Source organism: Phasianus colchicus, chromosome 1 (assembly GCF_987193195.1).
Source record: "Phasianus colchicus chromosome 1, bPhaCol1.hap1.1, whole genome shotgun sequence".
NCBI classification, from domain to species: domain Eukaryota; kingdom Metazoa; phylum Chordata; class Aves; order Galliformes; family Phasianidae; genus Phasianus; species Phasianus colchicus.
This window is the reverse complement of record NC_143436.1, coordinates 1,071,968-1,099,243: the sequence shown is the minus strand read 5'-3', so window position 1 is coordinate 1,099,243 and position 27,276 is coordinate 1,071,968. Positions and strand designations below refer to the sequence as shown.

General features: G+C 55.7%; 1 protein-coding gene and 1 long non-coding RNA gene across 9 annotated transcripts; one reads left to right on the top strand and one right to left on the bottom strand.

The window, feature by feature from the left end:
* The first annotated feature begins 275 nt into the window (after positions 1 to 275).
* LOC116239600 (C-type lectin domain family 2 member B-like) lies at positions 276 to 10,007 on the top strand. 7 transcript variants are annotated; one of them, XR_016460335.1, is made up of 6 exons: positions 276 to 491; positions 1,534 to 1,640; positions 3,555 to 4,084; positions 6,703 to 6,815; positions 8,580 to 9,522; positions 9,574 to 10,007. XR_016460335.1 is itself a non-coding variant. In XM_090126360.1 (6 exons), exons 1-6 carry the CDS (start codon positions 466 to 468, stop codon positions 8,719 to 8,721), a joined length of 681 nt encoding a protein of 226 aa, XP_089982486.1. In that variant the 5' UTR covers positions 276 to 465; the 3' UTR covers positions 8,722 to 10,005. The 7 variants fall into 7 exon arrangements, 3 of the variants coding, with proteins under 3 accessions (XP_089982486.1, XP_089982344.1, XP_089982557.1); XR_016460339.1 differs by having other exon boundaries at positions 8,580 to 9,548; positions 9,614 to 10,007; XR_016460338.1 differs by having other exon boundaries at positions 8,580 to 9,573; positions 9,614 to 10,007.
* Positions 10,008 to 10,941: 934 nt separating this feature from the next.
* Positions 10,942 to 26,303, bottom strand: LOC149919311 (uncharacterized). 2 transcript variants are annotated; one of them, XR_016460351.1, is made up of 3 exons: positions 26,249 to 26,303; positions 17,321 to 17,463; positions 10,942 to 16,031 (listed from the first exon to the last, which is right to left on the bottom strand). It is a non-coding gene; the product is annotated as an uncharacterized LOC149919311 (long non-coding RNA). The 2 variants fall into 2 exon arrangements; XR_016460375.1 differs by having other exon boundaries at positions 17,316 to 17,463; positions 26,249 to 26,284.
* Between the last annotated feature and the right edge of the window lie 973 nt (positions 26,304 to 27,276).

Below are 27,276 nucleotides of genomic sequence, written 5' to 3'. Positions count from 1 at the left end.
CACAGCTCTGCCCCATTCTTGTCTGACCCCATATGGAGCCCCACAGCTCCGCCCCATTCACGTCTGACCCCATATGGAGCCCACAGCTCTGCCCCATTCATGTCTGACCCCATATGGAGCCCACAGCTCTGCCCCATTAAATGTGACCCCATACGGACCCCACAGCTCTGCCCCATTAAATGTGACCCCATACGGACCCCACAGCTCTGCCCCATTAAATCTGACCCCATACGGACCCCACAGCTCCGCCCCATTAAATCTGACCCCACACGGAGCCCACAGCTTTGCGCCGACTCCCGCGGCAGATCTTTTATAGAGGGGCGGTAGTGACAGCACAGCGCAGCCAATGGGCGCATTGCATGAGCGCCTCACTGCGCTGCTATTGGTGGATCTTCACAACGGCCCGCCCCGTTCGCTCGGAGAGGCTGAGTGCAGCCGTGTGCCTGCAGACAGACGGATGGGCGGATGGGCGGACGGACGGCCGGACGCAGGTCTGTCCTGGGCAGGGGGCTGGGAAGCGGAGCCGGGCTTGGGGCGGCGCAGGGCTGCAGGCTGGGGGCGCTGCGGGCGGCGTTAAGGGCGGCTTTGGGGTGCGCGGAGCGCGGGGCGGTTCGGGCTCGGTTCGGGCTGGCGGCACGGACGGGGCGCTACGAGAGCGGGGTCGGTTCCGTTTGGGGTTATTTGCGGTCGTTTCGGTGGGTTTTTTTGGTACCGCGGCGTTCAGGGCGGGTGGGCGGTGCCGCTCCGGTTCGTTGCGGGGGGTTCGGGCGAATGAAGGCGGGGCGGAACAGCGGGAGGGAGGGGATGCGAACGGCGCCGCAACGCCGAGCGCAGCCACGAGGGGGCGCTCGCAACAAGGTGGCGCCGAGCACCGTGTCACGTGACAAAGCTTTTCTCGGAAGTCGCCGCCCCCAAGATGGCGGCTGGCAGAGCGGCGCCGGGCGCCGCGTGCGTCTCGGGCCCCGCCGTTCTGCCGCCCGGTTCCCGGCCCCGGCGCTCAGCCCGCGGCCGCCCGGCGCTGGGCCTCGCGCTGCAGGGCCTTTGGGATCCGCGCCGAGTGGTTCTGGGCCCGTTCTGATGCCTTGGGGGCCGTTCCTGCCCGTCCGGGCCCATCCCGTCTGTTTGGGTCGCTCTGAGGCCGTTTCGCTCCGATCCGGGGGCGGCGCCGCACGGAGCGGGGCGGAACAGCGGGGGGGGGGAGGGGAGGGGAGGGGGGTATCGCCGCAACGCCGAGCGCAGCCACGAGGGGGCGCTCGCAACGCGACGGCGCCGAACGGCGCGGCGCTCCGGTATCCCGCGATCAACTCTTCCAGTAACCGGAAGTGCCCGCGGTCACGTGACCTCCTCCGCGATCACGTGCCTCTTCGGAGCCGGTTCGGTGCCGCTTGAGGCACCGCGCCCCCGTTTCTGGGCCCAGTGCGGCCGTTTGGCTCCGTTCGCACCGCTCGGCTTCGGACGCAGGACGGCGCCGCCCGGCTTTTCACCCTTTCTGACGGCCGAAGTCCCGCTCTGCGCCTCCTCTCTCCCTCCCAGCTCCGCCATCCAACAATGCCCCGCGATGCCGGCAGCAGAACAGCTCCCAAACTGCACCCCGCAGCCGGAAGCGCGGCCGTCCGGCCCGGGACACGAAGCACAGCGGGGTAAGAGAACAGAATCTGCCGTCCTCGGCTGGCACCGGCACGGAGGGGCTGCATGGGGAACGGAGCCCGAGCCATCGGCTCTCACACAACGGCACCGCGGCCAGGGGCACCGTAGGGATGCATGGGGACCCGTAGGGATGCATGGGGACCCTTAGGGATGCATGGGGACCCATAGGAATACATGGAGACCCTATAGAGATACATAGGGACACCATAGGGATGCATGGGGACCCATAGGAATACATGGAGACCCTATAGAGATACATAGGGACACCATAGGGATGCATGGGGACCCATAGGAATACATGGAGACCCTATAGAGACACATAGGGACACCATAGGGATGCATGGGGACCCATAGAGATACATGGGAGAACCATAGGAATACATGGAGACCCTATAGAGACACATAGGGACACCATAGGGATGCATGGCGACCCTTAGGGATGCATGGAGACCCTATAGAGACAAATAGGGACACCATAGGGATGCATGGGGACCCATAGAGACACATAGGGACACCATAGGGATGCATGGGGACCCTTAGGGATGCATGGGGACCCATGGGGATGCATGGGGACCCATAGAGACCTGTAGGGACACCATAGGGATGCATGGGGACCCATAGGGATGCATGGGGACCCTTAGGGATGCATGGGGACCCATAGAGACCCGTAGGGACACCATAGGGATGCATGGGGACCCATAGGAATACATGGAGACCCTATAGAGACACATAGGGACACCATAGGGATGCATGGGGGACCCATAGGAATACATGGAGACCCTATAGAGACACATAGGGACACCATAGGGATGCATGGGGACCCATAGGAATACATGGAGACCCTATAGAGACACATAGGGACACCATAGGGATGCATGGGGACCCTTAGAGACCTGTAGGGACACCATAGGGATACATGGGGACCCTTAGGGATGCATGGAGACCCTATAGAGACAAATAGGGACACCATAGGGATGCATGGCGACCCATGGGGATGCATGGGGACCCATAGAGACCCATAGGGACACCATAGGGATACATGGGGCACACAAAGAGATACACCGAGGCCCTATAGAGACCCGTAGGGACACCATGGGGATACATGGAGACCTGTAGGGACTCCATAGGGACACCGTAGGGACACCATGGGGATAGATGGAGCCCTATAGGGACACCATAGGGATACCACAGGGATACATGGAGACCCACAGGGACACCATAGGGATAGATGGAGACTCATAGGGACACCATGGGGACACACAGGGAACCATAGGGACACCACTGGGATACATGGAATCACAGCATCACAGCACGGCTGTGCAGGTTGGAAGGGAGCTCAAGGATGATGAATCTCCAACCCCCTGCCACACGCAGGGCCACCACCCTCCTCATTGAATGCAGCCCCGGCTGCCCAGGGCCCCATCCAACCCGGCCTTGAGCAGCTCCAGGGATGGACGGGGCATCCGCAGCCTCTCTGGGCAGCTGTTCCAGCACCTCACCACTCTCATAATAAAGAATTTCCCCCTGACATCCAACCTCAATCTCCCTTCCCTCAGCTTAACACCATTTCCCCTTGTCCTGCTGTCACTCACCCTTCCCAAGAGCTGACTCCCCTCCTGTCTGTAGGCTCCCTTGAGGTGCTGAAGGCTGCACTGATTCACCCCTCAGCCTTCTTTCCTCCAAGCTGAACAAGCCCAGCTCCCTCAGCCTGTCCTCATAGTGGAGGTGCTGCAGCCCTGCTCATCTCTGTGGCTCCTCTGGCCCCTCTCCAGCAGCTCCCTGTCTTTGTTGTGCTGGGGCTCCAGCCCTGGGCGCAGTGCTGCAGATGGGCCTCAAAGAGCAGCGCAGAGGGGAACGACCCCCTCCCTGTCCCTGCTGCCACCCCTGGTCTCTCTCTGCCCCACCAGGCTGCATACGGAAGCTGGGCAGAAGGAAAGCAGAGCTTTTCCTCTGTGTGATGGGAGTGCTGGGAGTGCTGGTGGGTGTCATCCTCATGTTTTGGATGCTGTTTGGGACAGGTGAGTGCCCCCACATCCCCACTGTGGGCGCTGGATGGGGGATACCGGCGTTTCCCAGCCCCCATCCCACCTCCTGGGCTGCCCCAAACCACCTCCTGCTCCCCTCCCCAACCTCTGCAGCGACGTCGCCCCACGTCGCTGCATCCCGACCCCAACCTGCAGCAGGGGGACGACCAAAGCGGGACCGCAGTCGTTTCAGCTCCTTGTCTCCCATGTACCCAACTCTCTCCCTCTCAGTGCGCCCACGTGAGCCGTGCCCACCTGCCCCAGCCTTCTCCCACGTGTGCCCCAATGGCTGGGTCGGCTTCCAGGGGAAATGCTATTATTTCTCGCACAACGAGAGAGACTGGAACAGCAGCAGGGAGCTCTGCCAGCAACTCGGAGCTGCCCTGGCCACCCTGGACACGGAGGAGGAGATGGTGAGAGCGGGGGGTGAGCTGCAGTGCCAGCATGGGGGTGGGAAACCCACACTTGTGGGGCTGCACCAACGGCTCCTGCTGCCCCCAGTTCACCCCACGGCAAAGCCATGAGAGGCCCCCAATTCACTCAGTGCCAAAGCCATGAGATGCCCCCAATTCACTCAGTGCCAGAGCTTTGAGATGCCCCCAATTCACCCCAGGGCAAAGCCATGAGAGGCCCCCAGTTCAGCCTGTGCCAAAGCCATGAGAGGCCCCCAGTTCAGCCTGTGCCAAAGCCATGAGATGCCCCCAATTCACTCAGTGCCAAAGCCATGAGATGCCCCCAATTCACTCAGTGCCAAAGCCATGAGATGCCCCCAATTCACCCCATGCCAAAGCCACGAGGAGATGCCTTTGGGAAAGCCCTGGGCTGAGCAGGGACAGTGTCACGTCCTCATCTAAGATTGCATGGCTGGGAAAAGACCTCAAAGATCACCGAGTCCAACCCCAACCCAGCCATCCCAGCCCCACTCTAACAGCCCTCCCCTGAATCACAGCCCTGAGCACCACATCCAGGTGGTTTTATACACACCCATGGATGCCGACTCCACCACCTCCCTGGGCAGCCCCTCGCAGTGCTCAACAGCCCCTTCTGTGCAGAACTGTTTCCTGAGATGCAACCTAAACCTCCCCTGGCACAACTTGAGGCCATTTCCCCTCGTCCTGTCGCCAGTGAGACTAACCAATCTCACTGCAGTTAGAAGAGAGCAGTCAGGTCTCCCCTCAGCCTCCATTTCCCCAGGCTGAGCAGCCCCCAACCCAACCCAACCCAACCCTATCCCTAACCCTTGTTGCCCATCTCCATTTCCCCAGGCTGACCAGCCCCAACCCAACCCCAACCCAATCCTACCCCTAACCTTTGGTGCCCATCTCCATTTCCCCAGGCTGAGCAGCCCCCAACCCAACCCTTGTTGCCCATCTCCATTCCCCAGGCTGAACAGCCCCAACCCAACCCCAACCCAATCCTACCCCTAACCTTTGGTGCCCATCTCCATTCCCCAGGCTGAGCAGCCCCCAACCCAACCCTAAACCAACCCTAACCCTTGTTGCCCATCTCCATTCCCCAAGCTGAACAGCCCTTAACCCAACCCTACCCCTAACTCTTGTTGCCCATCTCCATTTCCCAGGCTGAACAGCCCCAACCCAACCCTAAACCAACCCTAACCCTTGTTGCCCATCTCCATTCCCCAAGCTGAACAGCCCTTAACCCAACCCTACCCCTAACTCTTGTTGCCCATCTCCATTTCCCAGGCTGAACAGCCCCAACCCAACCCTAAACCAACCCTACCCCTAACCTTTGGTGCCCATCTCCATTCCCCAGGCTGAACAGCCCCCAACCCAACCCTACCCCTAACCTTTAGTGCCCATCTCCATTCCCCAGGCTGAGCAGCCCCCAACCTAACCCTAAACCAACCCTAACCCTTGTTGCCCATCTCCATTCCCCAGGCTGAACAGCCCCAACCCAACCCTAAACCAACCCTACCCCTAACCTTTGGTGCCCATCTCCATTCCCCAGGCTGAACAGCCCCCAACCCAACCCTACCCCTAACCTTTGGTGCCCATCTCCATTCCCCAGGCTGAGCAGCCCCCAACCTAACCCTAAACCAACCCTAACCCTTGTTGCCCATCTCCATTCCCCAGGCTGAACAGCCCCAACCCAACCCCAACCCAACCCTACCCCTAACCTTTGGTTCCCATGTCCATTCCCCAGGCTGAACAGCCCCCAACCCAACCCTACCCCTAACCCTCGTTGCCCATCTCCATTCCCCAGGCTGAACAGCCCCAACCCTAACCCTACCCCTAACCTTTAGTGCCCATCTCCATTCCCCAGGCTGAGCAGCCCCCAACCTAACCCTAAACCAACCCTAACCCTTGTTGCCCATCTCCATTTCCCAGGCTGAACAGCCCCAACCCAACCCTAAACCAACCCTACCCCTAACCTTTGGTGCCCATCTCCATTCCCCAGGCTGAACAGCCCCCAACCCAACCCCAACCCAACCCTACTCCTTGTTGCCCATCTCCATTCCCCAGGCTGAACAGCCCCCAACCCACCCCACCCCTAACCTTTGGTTCCCATCTCCATTCCCCAGGCTGAGCAGCCCCCACCCCACCCCTACCCCTCGCTGCCCATCTCTGGCCCTGCTGCAGCACCTTTCTGTGCCGAGGTGCCCAAAGCTGAGCCCAGCACTCGAGGTGAGGCCTCAGCAGTGCTGAGCACAGGGCAGGACGACTTCCAGTCCTGCTCACCATTCCTGATCCCAGCCGGATGCCGTCGGCCTCCTTGGCCAGCAGGGCACCCCGCTGGCTCCCTTTCCATCAGGCAGCTTTCAGCCCCTCCTCCCCAAACCTGTGGGGTCTCCCGGGGTCGCCGTGAGCAAAATGCAGGACCCCAGCTTGGCCCTACTGAAACCCACCCGGCTTTCCTCAGCCCAGCCCTCTGCACTGCCCCCATCCCTGCGCTCAGCCCCAGGGCTGTGACCACGCCGCGACCAACACAGCGCTGCAGCCAGCTGGGAACTGAGACCTGGGCTTGGGAAAAGTGCTCCCAGGGCTCCAGGCACACCTGGCTTTGTTCACAGGCATTCGTGCGACGGTACCAGGGCTGGAGAGACCACTGGATTGGGCTGCGCAGGGCAGAAGGGGACGTGGCTGATGGATGGAAGTGGGCTGATGGCAGAAGCTTCACCAACTGGTCAGTGCGTGCGTCCGTCTGTCCGTCCGGGTGGGATCTGGGATGGGGTCTGGCTGGGATGGGGTTGGGTTTCTCATCCTGCTCCCTCCTGTGCTACGAAGATGAGCAGGGCTGCAGCACCTCCACTATGAGGACAGGCTGAGGGAGCTGGGCTTGTTCAGCTTGGAGGAAAGAAGGCTGAGGGGTGAATCAGTGCAGCCTTCAGCACCTCAAGGGAGGTCCCTACGGATCTCCATGTGTCCCTGTAGTGTCCCTGTGGGCCTCCATCTATCCTTATGGCATCCCTATGGAGTCCCTATTGCGTCCCTGTGGGTCTCCCTGTATACCTATGGAGTCCCTATGTGTCTCCATGTATCCCTGTGGTTTCCCTAAGGTGTCCCTATGGATCTCCATGTATCCTTATGGTGTCCCTATGGTGTCCCTATGGGTCTCCATGTATCCCTATAGTTTCCCTATTGGTCCCCATGTATTCATATGGTGTCCCTATGGCATCCCTAGGGGTCTCCATGCATCCCTATGGTGTCCCTATGGGTCTCCATGTATCCCTATAGTTTCCCTATTGGTCCCCATGTATCCCTATGGTTTCCCTAAGGTGTCCCTATGGGTCTCCATGTATCCTTATGGTGTCCCCATGGTGTCCCTATGGGTCTCCATGTATCCCTATAGTTTCCCTATTGGTCCCCATGTATTCATATGGTGTCCCTATGGCATCCCTATGGGTCTCCATGTATCCCTATAGTTTCCCTATTGGTCCCCATGTATTGCTATGGTGTCCCTATGGCATCCCTAGGGGTCTCCATGCATCCCTTTGGTGTCCCTATGGGTTTCCATGTGTCCCTGTGCTGTCCCTATGGCGTCCCCATAGATCTCCACCTATCCCTGTGGTGTCCCTATGGCCTCCATGTATCCCTATAGTTTCCCTATTGGTCCCTATGTATCCCTATGGTGTCCCTATAGTGTCCCTATGGGTCTCCATGTATCCCTATGGCGTCCCTATGGTGTCCCTAAGGTGTCCTTATGGGTCTCCATGTGTCCCTATGGGGCCCCATGGGTCTCCATGTATTCCTATGGTGTCCCTATGGCATCCCTAGGGGTCTCCATGTATCCCTATGGATTCCCTATGGTGTCCCTATGGGCCTCCATGTGTCCATAAGGTGTCCCTACCGTGTCCTTATGGGTCTCCATGTATCCCTATGGTGTGCCTATGGGTCTCCATGTATCCCTATGGTGTGCCTATGGGTCTCCAATTATCCCTACGGAGTCCCTATGGGTTTCCATGTGTCCCTATGGGTTTCCATGTGTCCCTGTGCTGTCCCTATGGCGTCCCCATAGATCTCCACCTATCCCTGTGGTGTCCCTATGGCATCCCTAGGGGTCTCCATGTATCCCTATAGTTTCCCTATTGGTCCCCATGTATCCCTATGGCGTCCCTAAGGTGTCCTTATGGGTCTCCATGTGTCCCTATGGTGTCCCTATGGCATCCCTATGGGTCTCCATGTATCCCTATAGTTTCCCTATTGGTCCCCATGTATTCCTATGGTGTCCCTATGGCATCCCTAGGGGTCTCCATGCATCCCTATGGTGTCCCTATGGGTTTCCATGTGTCCCTGTGCTGTCCCTATGGCGTCCCCATAGATCTCCACCTATCCCTGTGGTGTCCCTATGGGCTCCATGTGCCCCCATGGCCCTGCATGGCACAGGGGCTGGACCTCCATCATCCGTGAGGCCGTTCCAGCCCTGGCCACGGTGTGCTTCTGCACTCAGGTCGCAGCCCTCCGGCCGAGGCCCCTGCGGGTACCTGGGCAGCGCGGGGCTCAGCTCCACGCTGTGCCACCATGAGAAGCCGCGCGTGTGCAGCAGAGCCGACGGCTTCGTGCTCTGGAGGGCCGGGGCGCAGCCGCGCTGACGGAGCCCCGCGGCAGCAGGAGACGTGCAGAACCCCGGCGTGCCTTCAAGGGAGGGGACTCTCGGGGTCCTCTGGGCTCCGAGCTCCGCACAACGACCCCACGGTGCTGCTGCCCCCCCAGCTCAGGGATTTCTGCTCTCCTTTCGGGCTCTGCAGCACGGGACGCTTCCATCACTCCCCGCTTTGGGAGCCTTCTGTGACTTCCGGGACCGAGCATTAATTAGATCCTAATGAGCCCAATTCCATGTATTGCATCCCCGCGGTCGCTGCTGCACCGCTGCCTCCCACTGCATCCCTGTGGGCAGCAGCACAGACAGCGGAGGCTGCCGTGGTTTTGTCCCTGCTGCTGTCAGCATTTCCGCACCGTGCAATGAAACCATGAATTCTCCGCCTCGCTGAGGGGATCCGGCCCGGCCTTTTGCTCACAGGGAGCAACGGGAGGCTGCTCCCAAACGGCCGTTCCTTCCAGCTCTGCTTCATCAACTTCCCTCTATTTGATCTGACTCATCTCGGTTTCCGTTGCACTGTATGAAACGGTGCTGCCTCTGTGGGAGTCAAATGTTGTTTCTGCATTAGAACTGGATAATATTTTTGATTTCATGATCTCCGTTGTCACGGTTCTTTTTTGGGAGTCCTTCTGCTTAACTTGGGGAAGATCTCTGCTAGTTTGCATCGCTTCTCCTCAAGCTGAACCTTCCAGCAGTGCAGGCTCTGTGTGTAGGTGTACATATAGGTGTATATAGGTTTGTTTTGTCACAACACTGCAAGAAGATCCTGCACGAGCCCAGAGCAGAGAAGAAGGCGTGGAGACCAAAGCAGAGAAGAAGGCGTGGAGACCAAACAGAGAAGAAGGCGTGGAGACCAAAGCAAAGAGACCAAAGCAGAGAAGGAGGCGTGGAGACCAAAGCAGAGAAGAAGGCGTGGAGACCAAAGCAGAGAAGGCATGGAATGCCCGAGGAAGCACCTGAAGAGACATCGGAAGGGTGGCATCATCCCCTCCCCCCCCCGGTGCTCTTTGTTTAAGGAAGATTCGGAGCTGATCACCGCATCAATGCGACCAGGAGAGCAGCGAGACATCTTGGAAACAACAGGATGGCTGCACCAGGTAACACAGAAATCAACAAACGTCGACTGATAAGGTTGTGAACCTGGAGCACCCAGCCAACGGGAAAACAGGGCAGGGGGTGGGTAAAGGGAAAAGCGGGGTATAAAGACGGGCATCCTGTGGCCGTAGCTGCGCTCCTGCTTGCGGGACGCCCGCCATTGCAATCGCGAATAAAATCTGCTTTTATCAGAGATACCGGCCTGGCAAAAATTAGTTGGATGTTTCCAACATTCCTCGAGCCCAGCTCCCCTCTCCCGCCCCCTTTTCCCTTTTCCTTCCCCTTTTTGGGGCCCGCTGCCCCTCCATCGCGGCCATAGACTGAGCTCGTTCACCCCGTGACAGCGGGAGAGCAGCTCTGCCGCAAGGAAACACAGAATCGCCGAGCTCGGAAAAGAGCTCCGAGCTCAGCCAGCCCAGCCTCAGCCTCCCCTGGGCGCCTCGAGGCCGCTCCCCGCCCCTCCGATGGCGGCCCCCCCCCCTCCTATCGCCGCTCCCCCCCCTCCTATCGCCGCTCCCCCCCCTCCTATCGCCGCTCCTGCGATCGAACTGTGGGTTGTGGAGTCAATTCCCCTTTTCCGTTGTTCAATGCAGAAGCAACACTTCCACTTTCCACAAATCTTACTGGGTTACAGAGTTCGATTCCGCACATCCTGAGCACGGAGGGACGATCGCAGCCCGGAGACCGGGCAAAAAAAAAAAAAAAAAAAAAAAAGAAAAGAAAAGAAACCGGCGGCTGCGGGTCCGCACGTGGCGCCACGCGATGCCCTGGGGGCCGCCATCTTGGCAGTGGCGCACGCTGCCAAGGGACTGCGGAGGTCACGTGATCGCGGGCACTTCCGGTTACGGGGAGAACTTATCACGTGACACTGGAGCGCCGCGCTTATTGCGAGCGCCCCCTCGTGGCTGCGCTCGGCGTTGCGGCGCCGCCCGCCTCCCCCCCCGCCGTTCCGCCCCGCCTTCGTTCCGCCGAACCGCCCCGCAACGGATCCGAGCGGCACCGCCCGCCCGCCCCGTACCCAAAAAAACCCCACCGAAACCACCGCAAATAACCCAAACTGCACCAGATGAGCCCTAAACGGAACCAAATTGTTATCGATAGAATAACAGTCCAAAGGTTAAGGAGTCAGTAATTGAATTTATTAATTACAATGAACAAAGAACAAAGCGGCAGCGCTGGGCGACAGGGGGCTCCGCGTTCCACCAAAAGCCGCGTGGTTCGGACCGGTACGCGACCCTTTCGTGCAGTTCGTCCCCCCGTACTCGCGTCCCTCCGCATCCCCATTGCGGTGCGCTCTGCGCATGCTCCGGCTGTTGCCAGGGGGTCTTATCAATTGTCTAGGACGGTATCTCTGATAAAGCAGATTTGATTCGCCGTTGCAATGGCGGGCCTCCTGCAAGCAGGAGAGCCCCGAGAAAACACGTTCCATCTTTTGTCCCCTCCTGCCCGACGCTCATCTCTTTCTGCCCTGGTTCCTCCCTGGCCGGGTGCTGCAGGTCTGCGCTCTGCACGACGCTCCGCTACTTACACAAATACAAATCTCCACTACTTACACAAATACAAATCTCCACTACTTACACAAATACAAATCTCCACTACTTACACAAATACAAATCTCCACTACTTACACAAATACAAATCTCCACTACTTACACAAATACAAATCTCCACTACTTACACAAATACAAATCTCCTGACGCCTAAACACGTATCTTAATTGTTTAATTGCCTTCTAACAGTTGTTTTCTCGACAGACATCTGGTCGCGGTTTTTGGATGTCTGTTTTATAGCACAAACCTCTTGATTGTTTTATGGCCCCCCTTTAACATTTGTAGCCCTTTACACTAAGTCACTGTTCTGCCCATTCAGCGGTCCTTGCGTAGAGGTGAGCTGGGAAGGAGGACAGAGGGGAGCATCCTGGAGCCTGTTTATGGCGTGCTGACATTCCCACAGTGTGACAGGTTTGCTTTGTGGGAAGGCCTGGACTCTTTGTAAGTCTGTTAAATGAATTTCCCTTCTGCCAGCCTAATGAACAACGTTCCAATGTATTCTCTAGTTCCAAGCACTACACACACATTGTTCAGAACATTCAAAATCTGCCGTGAGAACGAAGTTCTGAGGTAACTCAGTAATTAAGTTTCTAAAAATGTCACCAATATGTGTACATTATCCTTACTTTTCGTACTAATTACTTCTAAGAATCCGCTACAGCTTAATTCTTTCCATCAATTGCCCTTCCCCATCGTTCACTGCAGAAACAGCACCTGCACTTCCCACACGGTGGTGGTTTGGGCTGAAGTAAGCAGTCTTCCTCTGTATCCTTTTCCTGACCCCTTCTGGCGATTCCCATTTATGCCATGCTCCTCGTATAGGCGAAGTTTACTGGTCCCCGTTTGCACAAGGAAACAAACGTTGTTTCTGCATTAGAACTGTATAATATTATTTCTATGTCACGATCTCTGCTATCACAGTTCGTTTTGGGAGCCCTTCTACTTAACTTGGGGAAGATCTCCGGTAAGTTTACATCACTTATGCTATGGATGCACCTCAGGACACACGGTGTCATACACACTGCAGGGAGATCCTGCACGAGAGCAAAGCAGACAACAAACCATGGATGCCCAAAGCCACCACATCAAAGGAGAGCACCGAGACACCTTGGGAGCAACAGGACGACCTGTAACTCGTAACGAGCGGCGCCCCCAGGGCTCTGCATTGGGACGGTGTTCATTAACATCTGCATCCATGGCAGCGATGGAATCGAGTGCACCTCAGCAATTTGCTGACGACACCCAGCTGAGCGGTGCTGCTGACACGGTGGAAGGACGGGATGCCATTCACAGGGACCTCGAGAGGCTGGGAAGGGGGGCTGGGTGAACCTGGTGAGGTTCAACAGCAAAGTGCAGAGTTTGGCACTTGGGCCGGAGGAATCGCAGGCGTCCCTACAGACTGGAAGGAGCAGCCTGGAGAGCAGCGCTGTGAGAAGGACCTGGGGGTCCTGATAGATGAAAACCTTAATGTCAGCCAGCAGTGTGTGATTACAGCTCAGAAGGCAAATGGGATCCTGGGCTCCGTCAGCAGAGGGCTGGCAGCAGGGACAGGGAGGGGGTCGTTCCCCTCTGCGCTGCTCTTTGAGGCCCATCTGCAGCACTGCGCCCAGGGCTGGAGCCCCAGCACAACAAAGACAGGGAGCTGTTGGAGAGGGGCCAGAGGAGCCACAGAGATGAGCAGGGCTGCAGCACCTCCACTATGAGGACAGGCTGAGGGAGCTGGGCTTGTTCAGCTTGGAGGAAAGAAGGCTGAGGGGTGAATCAGTGCAGCCTTCAGCACCTCAAGGGAGCCTACAGACAGGAGGGGAGTCAGCTCTTGGGAAGGGTCACAGCAGGACGAGGGGAAGTGGTTGGAAGCTGAGGGAAGGGAGATTTAGGTTGGATGTCAGGGGGAAATTCTTTACTATGAGAGTGGTGAGGTGCTGGAACAGCTGCCCAGAGAGGCTGTGGATGCCCCGTCCATCCCTGGAGGTGTTCAAGGCCGGGTTGGATGGGGCCCTGGGCAGCCTGGGCTGCATTAGGTGGGATGGTTGGTGGCCCTGCATTGGCAGGGGGTTGGAGATCCATCATCCTTGAGGTCCCTTCCAACCCTGGCCATTCTGTGATTCTGTGATTCTGTGACCACTGGCCGGCACCAGATAACCAACAAATTAACGAGCAAATAGCAAATGTCAGCCTTCTGATGAGATCGGAACCTGCAGCACCCAACCAGCGGGGAAGCAGGGGAGGGGGGGAATTGCAAGGGGGGCAAACAGGGCACACAGGCTGCCATGCTGTGTCCATAGGGCGCCCCTGCCTGCAGGACCCCCACCATTGCCATCGGAATAAATCCTGCTCTATCAGGGATACCAGCCTGACAAAAAGCACTTGCATTATTCCCAACAATTCGGGGGCTCGTCTAAGCTTATGAGCTCTGGACAAACATTCTTGCTTTTTTGACAATTTGCCCCCTTCTCTTTTATCATTGAATGTTTGTCCTCCAGTTTTCGTAGTTGCGATCCTCCTTTTATGATATGGAACCTCAGGCTCTCTCCGTTTACAACTTCTCTGTTTCCCTCTGCGGAGCCATTGGCGTTAAGACTGGCGATTTCGTGGTGTCAAACCGCTTCTTCACCAGTTGTAACGAATATTTAATTACACGTGGTCCGAATATCAGCCCCAGAATAACCGTGATCAAGAGTCCAGCCAGGGCAGACAGCAAAGCGGTGAGCCGTGGTGATGCACGAAACCAGCCCTCATACCAGGACCTTCCTATCTCCCTGTCCCTTTTCCGTCGTTCCAATCTTTTACGGAGTTCAGCCATGGAATCTTTAACCAGCCCGGTGTGATCCACAAATGAACAGCATTCCTCCTGCAGTGCTACGCACAGTGCTCCTTCCTTTGGGGACAGGAGGTCTGATCCTCTCCCACTCTGCCATCCCAGCTCTGACAATGGACTGACCGAAGCTGCCAACTTATCACTTGCTGGTTCTGTTCTGTCGAGATCCTCACCGACAGCCTGCTGTAAGGCCTGTATCTCAGTGTTTTTGACGAGCGAGGCTGTGCCGGTCCCAGCACCCACACCTCCAGCCATCAAGAGGGCTGCTAAAGTAACTGCTGTTGTCGGCTCTCTTTTCTGTCTGCTGAGGCTCCCTTCCAGCTGATACATAACCTCTTCGTCAGAGCGATACGTTAACCGTGGGATAATTACCACTTGTATGCAGAACTCAGACCGATTAAATACCCCTAACGAGACACACGGCGTCACCCCGACGTCTGAGCAGACCCACTTTGCACCCGCTGTGGGGATCAGCCATTTAAATCCCGCGTTTCTCTTGTTCCCTATCCTACTTCCAGCTATGGTGCTGTTGCAGAGGCGGCTGTATTGCTCCGGTACGGTTCCAACACACTTCCCTTTCCCTGTGACGTGTTGCATCGCCAAGCCCTGCGTGTGACTGCTGCCCCATGGGCACGCAATAGGGTTCGTTCCATTATCCCACGTGACGCTGCCTAATTCCCCTATTGCCTCATAACGAGGTGGCCTCACACTGTAGCACAACCAGCATTCGTTAGCTAGGTTTGGTTGTGTTTTATTCAGGGCAGCATAGGCAGCTTGCACGATGCCCCATGGTGGATCACTGAGTGTAGGTGGTGCTGTCCTATACCTTCGACCTGTGCCATTAGGGGTAATTAATGATGTAGGAACAGCAGGTGGCGGGGTTCTTTTGGTAGAAGGGGGTGGTGCCAAAACTGCATTTGGGCCCATAGGCAGTGGGGAATCATGTGGCATACTTCTTTTTGCTATTCTGAATATACCACCTCTATCTGGACCTGGTTCCCAAAATCTAATTCCCCACATTCTTCCAACCAACCAAGCCTCCTGCGTGGGATTTTGGACCTTTATATTAATTTCCTTACAGTATCCCTCAGCCTCACAATGTCCGTAAACGTGCCCATCTCTTCCTATGGTGGGTCGTTTGCAACCAGGAGGGAACCATTCCACCTGCACATCTGGGTCCTTGGTACTCGTGGACCACTCAGATGCCCACGTCTCACATCCCCAATAACCGCAGTAGTAATGATTTGGTAAATTGCAGTAATTTCTCCCTCTGTTCGAAGCGGGACAGACATAAAATCCCATACAGGTATCTGCCCTGTCTCTGCGGTGTCCCGTAATTAAATCTTTTAAAGAAACGGTAAAACTGACGTGGGTTTGATTCTCACAGCTTTTCAAGGGTTGGTCGGGTTGTTGTATGTTGAATAATTCCCATATCATGGGCTCGTGTGGATTGCTGGCCTGCAGCCCCGGGAGCAGAACGGATGCACAGACCAAAATGATTGTCTTTGGGGTCAAGCATCGTCCCTTCCCCCGAGGTCCGTCTCTGCCTCGCCGGTCCGCTGGGTTGCAGCCAGCCACAGGGGTCTTCATCTTCCTGGCAGCAGAGGACGTGCTTGCAGGCGGGCTTTTCCCCATCACAGCCTGTTCCATTCGCTCTTGAATCCCTTGGGGTAATCCGGGCCCTCGTGCACAGAGCGGCTCTGCAGGTTGATCCCGCAGCCTTTCCAACATCGGCCAACGCTCACAGCCGGCGGCCGTTGTGTTCAGGGCAGGCTGGCTGGGCTCATCGCACTCAGCGTTTCCATCGTAAACACAAACCCCTTTTCCACACTCAACAACCTTCCACAAAGAAAACAGAATTAGTGACAAGATTAATGCTCTTACAAACCCTACTGAGCACCACAAACCCTACTGAGCATCGCAAACCCTACTGAGCATCACAAACCCTACTGAGCACCGCAAACCCTACTGAGCACCGCAAACCCTACTGAGCACCGCAAACCCTACTGAGCACCACAAACCCTACTGAGCATCACAAACCCTGCTGAGCATCACAAACCCTACTGAGCATCGCAAACCCTACTGAGCACCGCAAACCCTACTGAGCATCGCAAACCCTACCGAGCATCACAAACCCTACTGAGCATCGCAAACCCTACTGAGCATCGCAAGCCCTACTGAGCATCGCAAACCCTGCTGAGCATCACAAACCCTGCTGAGCACCACAAACCCTACTGAGCACCGCAAACCCGACTGAGCACCGCAAACCCGACTGAGCACCGCAAACCCGACTGAGCATCGCAAACCCTACTGAGCATCGCAAACCCTACTGAGCACCGCAAACCCTACAGAGCATCGCAAACCCTACAGAGCATCGCAAACCCTACTGAGCACCGCAAACCCGACTGAGCACCGCAAACCCTACTGAGCACCGCAAACCCTACTGAGCACCACAAACCCTACTGAGCACCACAAACCCTACTGAGCACCACAAACCCTATTGAGCACCACAAACCCTATTGAGCACCACAAACCCTATTGAGCATCGCAAACCCTACTGAGCATCGCAAACCCTACTGAGCATCGCAAACCCTACTGAGCACCACAAACCCTATTGAGCATCACAAACCCTACTGAGCATCGCAAACCCTACTGAGCACCGCAAACCCTACTGAGCACCGCAAACCCTACAGAGCATCGCAAACCCTACTGAGCACTGCAAACCCTGCTGAGCACCACAAACCCTACTGAGCATCACAAACCCTACTGAGCATCACAAACCCTGCTGAGCACCACAAACCCTACAGAGCATCGCAAACCCTACTGAGCACCGCAAACCCTGCTGAGCACCACAAACCCTACTGAGCATCACAAACCCTGCTGAGCACCACAAACCCTACTGAGCACCACAAACCCTACTGAGCACCGCAAACCCTGCTGAGCATCACAAACCCTGCTGAGCATCACAAACCCTACTGAGCATCGCAAACCCTACTGAGCATCGCAAACCCTACTGAGCACCACAAACCCTACTGAGCATCACAAACCCTACTGAGCAGCACAAACCCTATTGAGCATCGCAAACCCTATTGAGCATCACAAACCCTGCTGAGCACCACAAACCCTACTGAGCACTGTGCAGCAGAAGGCAGGTGCTCAAGCCATGCCCCGACCATTTCGCTTCTTCAGAAGAACGGAGGTTTCTCCACCAGAGGGATTATATTGGTTTCTTCTGTTCAACTGTTTTACGCCGCTGTCTTTGCAGGGGTCCCTGTGGCAAAATAAATTCCGTTTCAGTTTTGTTTATCACGATTTTCTGGACAGCTTCACCTGTAAATCCCCCGCTGGACCAGTGACTTCCCATTCACTGTTGTTTACTGGCCCTTTAATACGGCTGGCGTCCATCGAGTGCTGGTCGTTCAGAGCACCAAATAAGGTCCCTCCCAACGGGGCTGTAAAGTGGCTTCTCCCCATGATTTTATAAGAACCCAATATCCTGGCTTAACCTGGTGTAACATATAGCAAGGGGGGGTCTTTGGGTTATTTGACCTCTCTCCCACAACTCTCGTCTATACCTCATTAGTTCAGTGATATAGATATTAATGGTCTTATCTGTGATATTGGGATGATCAGCAGGAACCCCTGCATCGTAGGGCATTCCGTATAGCATTTCGAAAGGAGATGTTCCTACATCAGCCCTAGGCTGTGCCCTAATGCTTAACAGTGCTAAAGGAATCACAGAATGGCCAGGGTTGGAAGGGAGCTCAAGGATGATGAATCTCCAACCCCCTGCCACACGCAGGGCCACCAACCATCCCACCTAATGCTGCACCAGGCTGCCCAGATGCTTTCTGCTGAGGCTTTTGCTTAGAGAATGGTGGTATCCATTAATACAATGCATACATGTGTACATGACTCCTTAACAGCACAGAGCACCTCAGTCAGCTCACTTCCAGCTGCCACCTGGCAGAACAATGCTTGGCCATGTGCTGGCACAGACTCACCTGGGCCAGGCTGCGGGCAGAGCCAGTCCCATGCCCACAGAGGTCCCCTTAACCATGCTCATAAAATCACAGAATATCTTCCTATTCCTCCTAAGTTGTAAGGATCATAGAATCTTTAGAGCTGGGAGGGACACTTAAGGGTCCCCTATTCCAACTCTCCTGCAATGAACAGGGACGTGCACAGCTCAGGTTGCCCAGGGCCTGATCTAGTCTTGCCTTGAAAGCCTCCAGGGATGGGGCATCCACCACCTCTCTGGGCAACCTGTGCCAGTACCTCACCATCCTCACTGTAAAGGACTTTGCTTATATCCAATCTCTATCTACTCTCTTTAAGGTTGAAGCCATTTTCCCTTGTTCTATCGCAACCTACTAAGGAGTCTCCCCTTCTTTCCTGTAGCTTCCCTTTAGATATTAAAAGGCCACTATCAGGTCACCTTACAGCCTTCTCTTCTCCAGGCTGAACAGCCCCAGCTCTTTCAGTCCGTCCTCATAGGAGAGATGTTCCATCCCTTGAATCATTTTTGTGGCCCTTCTCTGGATGTGCTCCACCAGGTCTGCATCTCTCCTGTACCAAGGACTTCAAATCTGGACACAGTACTGCAGGTGGAGCCTCAGCAGCACAGAACAGAGGTGCAGGATCACCTCCCTCGCTCTCCTGGCCATGCTTCTTTTGGAATTTTGGAATGCACCTTATCCATGAGAGTTTGGTTGCTGATGTCAGTTCAGCCAATTGTTTTTTCAGCTCTCCATTCATCCGTTCCACCCGTCCCAAGCTTTGGGGATGCCAAGCAGTGTGTTCTTCCCATTTTACTCCCAAGGCTTCCGCCAGGTTCTTTATAATTCTAGATGTAAAGTGGGGGCCCTGATCAGAGCCGATGACTCCAGTGACCCCGTATCTGGGGATTATTTGCTCTAAAAGGACCTTCACCACGGCTTGGGCAGGTGGTGAGGTAGGGAAGGCCTCAATATAATGAGTGAGGTGGTCTACGATCACTAAGACATATTTGTACTGTCCTCCTTTGGGGAGTTCCATGAGGTCAATGGGAGAATGGTGTTACTGCTAGGGGCCTCCCACCCATGGGGACCCGCCTTCGTACGGCTCTATTCATCTCCAGGCAAATGAGGCATCCTTGAGTGATCCTCTTTGCTAAGTGGTGGGGACCTACAGTCATATATTTGCTGGCAAAATGGTCTACCAAACCCTGACTTCCCCAATGCGCTTATGTAAATTAGTCAAAACATTAAAGGCTATTGATTTTGGTAGGACTTCCATCTGACAGATACCACCTCCCCTCCTCACCCCTGGTTGCTTCCATTTGGGTAAGTTTCTGTTCACAGAATCACAGAATTGCCAGGGTTGGAAGGGAGCTCAAGGATGATGGATCTCCAACCCCCTGCCAATGCAGGGCCACCAACCATCCCACGTAATGCAGCCCAGGCTGCCCAGGGCCCCATCCAACCTGGCCTTGAACACCTCCAGGGATGGATGGGGCATCCGCAGCCTCTCTGGGCAGCTGTTCCAGCACCTCACTGCTCTCATAATAAAGAATTTCCCCCTCACATCCAACCTCAATCTCCCTTCCCTCAGCTTCCAACCATTTCCCCTTGTCCTGCTGTGACCCTTCCCAAGAGTTGACTCCCCTCCTGTCTGTAGGCTCCCTTGAGGTGCTGAAGGCTGCACTGATTCACCCCTCAGCCTTTTTTCCTCCAAGCTGAACAAGCCCAGCTCCCTCAGCCTGTCCTCACAGTGGAGGTGCTGCAGCCCTGCTCATCTCTGTGGCTCCTCTGGCCCCTCTCCAACAGCTCCCTGTCTTTGTTGTGCTGGGGCTCCAGCCCTGGGCGCAGTGCTGCAGATGGGCCTCAAAGAGCAGCGCAGAGGGGAACGACCCCCTCCCTGTCCCTGCTGCCACCCCTCTGCTGACGGAGCCCAGGATCCCATTTGCCTTCTGAGCTGTAATCACACACTGCTGGCTCCTGTTCAGTTCTTCATCCACCAGGACCCCCAGGTCCTTCTCACAGCGCTGCTCTCCAGGCTGCTCCTTCCAGTCTGTAGGGACGCCTGCGATTCCTCCAGCCCAAGTGCCAAACTCTGCACTTTGCTGTTGAACCTCACCAGGTTCACCCAGCCCCCCTTCCCAGCCTCTCGAGGTCCCTGTGAATGGCATCCCGTCCTTCCACCGTGTCAGCAGCACCGCTCAGCTGGGTGTCGTCAGCTCCTTCTCCCCTGGGGGTGAACACGAGAGGTGCTGTTCTTAGTTCCCTACGCCGTGCTTCACCCCTTGTTCGTGCTGACACACACAGAGCAGCGTGCTTAGCCCCTCGGTCTGCCACGTTACCTCCCCGTGCCTCATAGTCAGTTCCTTTCTGATGGCCCCTTAAATGCACTACGGCTATTTTAAGCGGTCCTCAATGCTTGTAACACTTCCCTTATCAATTCCTGATGTATTAAGTCCTTTCCCTGGGTTAATTAATCCCCTTTCCTCCCAGATTTTTCCCAAAGCGTGCACTACTCCGTAACTATACTCAGAATCAGTGTCCATTGCTCCTGATTTTCCTTCCAGCCTTCTCAAGGCCTGTAGGACTGCATGCAGCTCACAGGCTTGTGCTGACCAACAGGGGCTCAGTGGCCCAGATTCCAGTACCCTCAACGTTTTCCCATCTATCAGTGCATATCCTGACCTCCTTTTTCCATCAATCACACAGAAGACCCATCCACGAAGATTCTTTCTCCTCCAATTCTTCCTCTTCTAGGTCCGGTCTGATTTTTGTCTGGTCCTCAATAGTTTGAAGGCAATCATGTAATAATTGTGATTCCTTGGGTCGACCGTATAGAAACTGTGCAGGATTTTGTAAACCAGTAGTTTTCAGGGTTTGCTTTGGTGCTTCTAACAAAATACCCTCGTATTTCAACAAACGAGGATCTGAGATCCACTTTTCAGCTTTTTGTCGTAAAACACTCCGGATATTATGGGAGACAACACCCTCATGTTGCTGTTAAAGGTAATTTTCCTAGCCTCTTCCACTAGTGCAGCACACCCCGCCACTGCCTGCAGACAGGTGGGCCACCCCTGCTCACTGCATCTGATAATTTTGAAAAGTACCCCATAGGCTTTTTCTTCCCAGCCCATTCCTGGGTCAGGACCCCATATGCTGTGCCATCATCTACACTGACAAACAGATAGGAAGGTCTCCTAAGATCAGGGAGGCTCAAAACAGGGGCATTGATTAGATCTTCTTGCAATGCCTGCCACTTCCTCTCATCATCTTCACCCCAAGTTACAATGTCTCCCACAGTATTCTCCTGCAGAAGCTGGCAGCCCGTGGCTTGGACAGGTACACTCTTGGCTGGGTAAGGAACTGGCTGGAGGGTCGAGCCCAGAGAGTGGTGGTCAATGGAGCTAAATGCAGCTGGCGACCGGTCACGAGTGGTGTTCCCCAGGGGTCGGTGCTGGGGCCTGTCCTTTTCAATATCTTTATTGATGACCTGGATGAGGGCATTGAGTGCACCCTCAGTAAGTTTGCAGATGACACCAAGTTGGCTGGAAGTGTCGATCTGCCTGGGGGTAGCGAGGCCCTACAGAGAGATCTGGACAGGCTGGAGAGCTGGGCTGAAGCCAATGGGATGAGGTTTAATAAGACCAAATGCCGGGTCCTACACTTTGGCCACAGCAACCCCAGGCAACGCTACAGGCTTGGGGTGGAATGGCTTGAAGACTGTGTAGAGGAAATGGACCTGGGGGTGTTGGTTGACGCTCGGCTAAACATGAGCCAGCAGTGTGCCCGGGTGGCCAAGAAGGCCAATGGCATTCTGGCTTGTATCAGAAGCAGTGTGACCAGCAGGAGTAGGGAAGTAATTGTTCCCCTGTACTCAGCTCTGGTGAGGCCGCACCTCGAGTATTGTGTCCAGTTCTGGGCCCCTCACTGCAAGAAAGACATTGAGGCCCTGGAGCGTGTTCAAAGAAGGGCAACAAAGCTGGTGAGGGGTCTGGAGCACAGGCCTTATGAGGAGCAGCTGAACGAGCTGGGATTGTTCATCTGGAGAAGAGGAGGCGCAGGGGAGACCTTATTGCTCTCTATAACTACCTGAAGGGAGGTTGTAGCGAGCTGGGGGTCGGCCTCTTCTCTCGTGTAACCGGTGATAGGACTAGAGGGAATGGTTTCAAGCTGCGCCAGGGGAGATTCAGGCTGGATATTAGGAAATACTACTGCTCTGAAAGGGTGGTCAGGCACTGGAATGGGCTGCCCAGGGAGGTGGTGGAGTCACCGACCCTGGAGGTGTTCAAAGAACGTTTGGATGTTGTGTTGAGGGATATGGTTTAATGAGAACCATTGGTGACAGGTGGATGGTTGGACTGGATGATCTTATAGGTCTTTTCCAACCTTGGTGATTCTGTGTGATTCTGTGTGTGTGATCCCTCGGGGGTTAACTTTTGATATAAAAATTTTACCTTCTCACTGTAGTTCTCAATCCATTGCCTACAATATCCTACTAGCCCCAATATTTGTCTTATCTGTCTCTTGCTTTGGGGGGTGGCAAGGACAACATCCCTCTTATTCTTTCTGGATCTATTCTCTTTTCCCCTTTGTTAACATAGTGACCTGAATACCCGACTTCTTCTTCCACAAACTGTAATTTTGTCTTTGAAACTTTGAGGCCTTTTAACCCTAGGAAACTGACAAGTTTGATCCTTTCTTCCCTCACCCGTTCCTCCTCTTTTCCCACAATTAACAAGTCATCCACATACCGGATAAGGGTGATTTCTGGAGCTGGTTGATATTCTTGTAAAATCTGCCCGAACAGATTTGGGGATTCAGTAACACTGTGGTAACACTGTCCACCTCAACTGCTGTTTCCTCCCTGTGTCCAGGTCTTCCCATTCAAAGGCAAAACAACCCCAGCAAGACTCATCTAGGGGGCAGGCCCAGAATGCATCTTTTACATCAATCACACAATACCACAAATTTTCAGGGCCTAATTTGCTCAACAGGGTGTAAGGATTAGCAACTACAGGGAAGCGAGAAATGGTTCTGTTATTTATTTCCCATTTCCCAGGCAATACGTGCCATTAGGCTTTTTAGCCAGCAATATGGGAGTATGGAATGGGGACGTGCAGGGTTCCAGTAACCCCTGCTTTATGAGTCTCTCTATTTCTGGCTTTAGGCTTCTCCTTCCCTCCAATGAAACGGTACTGTTTCATTTTTGTAGGGATTTCAGGATGAGTTTAACTGAGAAAGGAGGAATTCCGGACGCCGCACACTTTTGGTTGTACACCATACTTCAGGGTTAATCCTTTCTTCATCTTCCACCCTTAGAGGGCAGAGCTTAATCCTTATCTCCCTGCTCTTTACTTCCAAACTCATCCCCAGTTCTATAATTAGGTCCCGTCCCAACAGGTTGAATTCAGCTTCTGGTACAATCAAGAAGTCTCCCAACCCCAGCTTCGATTCTGCTTCTATTTCTACGTTTTTAACGACCCCTACTTTAAAGGGCTCTCCCTTAGCTGCTACTACTAAGGCTGTCTCTCTGGACAACTCCCATCCAGAGGGCAGTTGTTGGATGGTGGATCTCTCAGCCCCCGAGTCCACCAAAAATTCTACTTCTTGTTGTTGGGGGCCAATCTTTAGTTTTATCAAGGGCTCACGGTGTTTCTGGGTCCCCAGAAGGTGAAGCCCCCGACCTCCCTGGTCTTCTTTAAACATCTTTCCATCCTGTATTCTAATTCTGCAATTTCTCTTTAGGTGACCTTTCTTCCCACAACAGAAGCAAGTCTGTTCTTCCTTTCTATCCCTGGCTCCTTCTCCCTTCCCCTGCCTGAAGAGTGGTTTCTGTAGTGGCCCCCTTTCCTGCTTATCCAGCTCCCGACTCTCTAACTGCAGCCACATCATCCTAACCTGCTTCCTCTGGTTCTCATCGTCCCTGCGAACATAAACCTTCCGAGCTTCCCTCAGTAGTTCATCCATTCCCCCGTCCTGCCAATTCTCAATCTTTTCCAGTTTCTTTCCTGTATCATCCCAGGCCTTCGCTACAAACTGCGTTTTTAACAGAGCTTGTCCAAACGGGGTTTCAGTATCCAACCCTGAGTCCATCTGTAGATTCTTTCGTAACCGCTCCAGCCAATCATTAGGGGACTCCTCTTTCTTCTGCCTTTTGTCAAATGCTTTATTGATGTTCTGGCCTCTAGGGACTGCTTCCCTAATCCCCTGCATAACTATATTTCGTAAATGCTGCATATCTATTCGGTGATTCAGATCCTGGTGGTCCCATTGGGGTCTTTGGAGGGGCCGTTTTACATCTGCCTGAGGTCCCTGGGCATGCTGGGCGTCCCAGACTCTCATTCCTGCAGTCCTGATCATGTGTTTTTCTTCAGTTGTAAATAAGATGCCTAGAATGGACTGTAACTCATCCCACGTATGTATATTGGGGCCTAGAAACTGCTCTACCCTGTCCGCAACTCCCAATGGCTCTTCCAAAAGCTGACCCATCTCTTTCTTAAATTCCCTAACAGAGCTCCGAGCTCAGCCAGCCCAGCCTCAGCCTCCCCTGGGCGCCTCGAGGCCGCTCCCCGCCCCTCCGATGGCGGCCCCCCCCCTCCTATCGCCGCTCCCCCCCCTCCTATCGCCGCTCCTGCGATCGAACTGTGGTTGTGGAGTCAATTCCCCTTTTCCGTTGTTCAATGCAGAAGCAACACTTCCACTTTCCACAAATCTTACTGGCTTACAGAGTTCGATTCCGCACATCCTGAGCACGGAGGGACGATCGCAGCCCGGAGACCGGGCAAAAAAAAAAAAAAAAAAAAAAAAAAAAGAAACCGGCGGCTGCGGGTCCGCACGTGGCGCCACGCGATGCCCTGGGGGCCGCCATCTTGGCAGTGGCGCACGCTGCCAAAGGACTGAGGAGGTCACGTGATCGCGGGCACTTCCGGTTACAGGGAGAGCTTATCACGTGACACTGGAGCGCCGCGCTTATTGCGAGCGCCCCCTCGTGGCTGCGCTCGGCGTTGCGGCGCCGCCCGCCTCCCCCCCCGCCGTTCCGCCCCGTCTTCGTTCCGCCGAACCGCCCCGCAACGGATCCGAGCGGCACCGCCCGCCCGCCCCGTACCCAAAAAAACCCCACCGAAACCACCGCAAATAACCCAAACTGCACCAGATGAGCCCTAAACGGAACCAAATGGCCGCAGTTGGCCCAGAAATGGGGGCGCGGTGCCTCAAGTGGCACCAAACCGGCTCCAAAGAGGCACAAACAGCCCCGGTCCGCCGCCGGACCGGAGCGAAACGGCCTCAGAGCGACCCAAACAGACGGGATGGGCCCGGACGGGAAGGAACGGCCCCCAAGGCATCAGAACGGGCCCAGAACGACTCGGCGCGGATCCCAAAGGCCCTGCAGCACGAGGCCGAGCGCCGGGCGGCCGCGGGCTGAGCGCCGGGGCCGGGAACCGGGCGGCAGAACGGCGGGGCCCGGGACGCACGTGGCGCCCGGCGCCGCTCTGCCAGCCGCCATCTTGGGGGCGGCGACTTCCGAGAAAAGCTTTGTCACGTGACACGGTGCTCGGCGCCATCTTGTTGCGAGCGCCCCCTCGTGGCTGCGCTCGGCGGTGCGGCGCCGTCCGCTTCCCCTCCCCCCTCACTGTTCCCCTCCCCCCCCGCTTTTCCGCCCCGCCTTCATACGAACCGCCCCGCCTTCATACGAACCGCCCCGCCTTCATACGAACCGCCCCGCCTTCATACGAACCGCCCCGCCTTCATACGAACCGCCCCGCCTTCATACGAACCGCCCCGCCTTCATACTACCGAACCGCCCCGCGCCGCCCGCCCGCCCTCAACGCTGCGTTACCAAAAAAAAAAACCCACCGAAACGACCGCAAATAACCCCCAGCGGAACCGACCCCGCTCTCGTAGCGCCCCGTCCGTGCCGCCAGCCCGAACCGAGCCCGAACCGCCCCGCGCTCCGCGCACCCCAAAGCCGCCCTTAACGCCGCCCGCAGCGCCCCCAGCCTGCAGCCCTGCGCCGCCCCAAGCCCGGCTCCGCTTCCCAGCCCCCTGCCCAGGACAGACCTGCGTCCGGCCGTCCGTCCCCGTCCGTCCCCGTCCGTCCCTGTCCCGTCTCCGTCCGTCCGTCCGTCCGTCCCCATCCAGACTCCGTCCGTCTTCGCCTCTGCGCGCAAACGTGGGAGGGGAGGCGTTGTGAAGATCCACCAATAGCAGTGCAGTGCGGCGCTCGTGGAACGCGCCCATTGGCTGCGCTGTGATGACGTCACGACCGCCGCTCTATAAAAGGTCAGCCGCGGGAAGCGGCGCTGCAGTTGTGGGGTCAAACAGGAATGGGGCGGAGCTGTGGGCTCCATATGGGGTCAGACAGGAATGGGGCGGAGCTGTGGGCTCCATATGGGGTCACATGTAATGGGGCAGCGCTGTGGGGCTCCATATGGGGTCAGACAAGAATGGGGCAGAGCTGTGGGCTCCATATGGGGTCAGACAGGAATGGGGCAGAGCTGTGGGGCTCCATATGGGGTCACATTTAATGGGGCAGAGCTGTGGGGCTCCATATGGGGTCACATTTAATGGGGCAGAGCTGTGGGGCTCCATATGGGGTCAGACAGGAATGGGGCAGAGCTGTGGGGCTCCATATGGGGTCAGACATGAATGGGGCGGAGCTGTGGGGCTCCATATGGGGTCAGACATGAATGTGTACCAGACCTTGCAGGGCTGCAGCAGTTATGGAAGGCAGTTCATAACGAATGGCTTCGGAGTCAGGCTGGACAAAGGGCAGCCCAGCAAGCTGCGGGGGCACAGCAGCGAAATGAGGGTGATGGGAACTGGGTGCTGCAGGTCCTCCTGCCGTGAGCACAGTCGTCATCCCAGCCGAACGGGTTTTGGGCTCAGAGGCGATGAATGTCCCAGCTATGGGCTCAGAGCCCATGAATGTCCTGTGACAGATAAGGTTCAGTTTGTTGGTCAAATTGAAACTCAATGCTGCTTTGTCAGTTGTCTGGCAATGTAAATAACACTGTAAGCGACGGGAACGAAGGAGTTGCAGCCCAGGGCACAGGAGCTGCTAGAAAATAACCAAAGCATAATGGAAA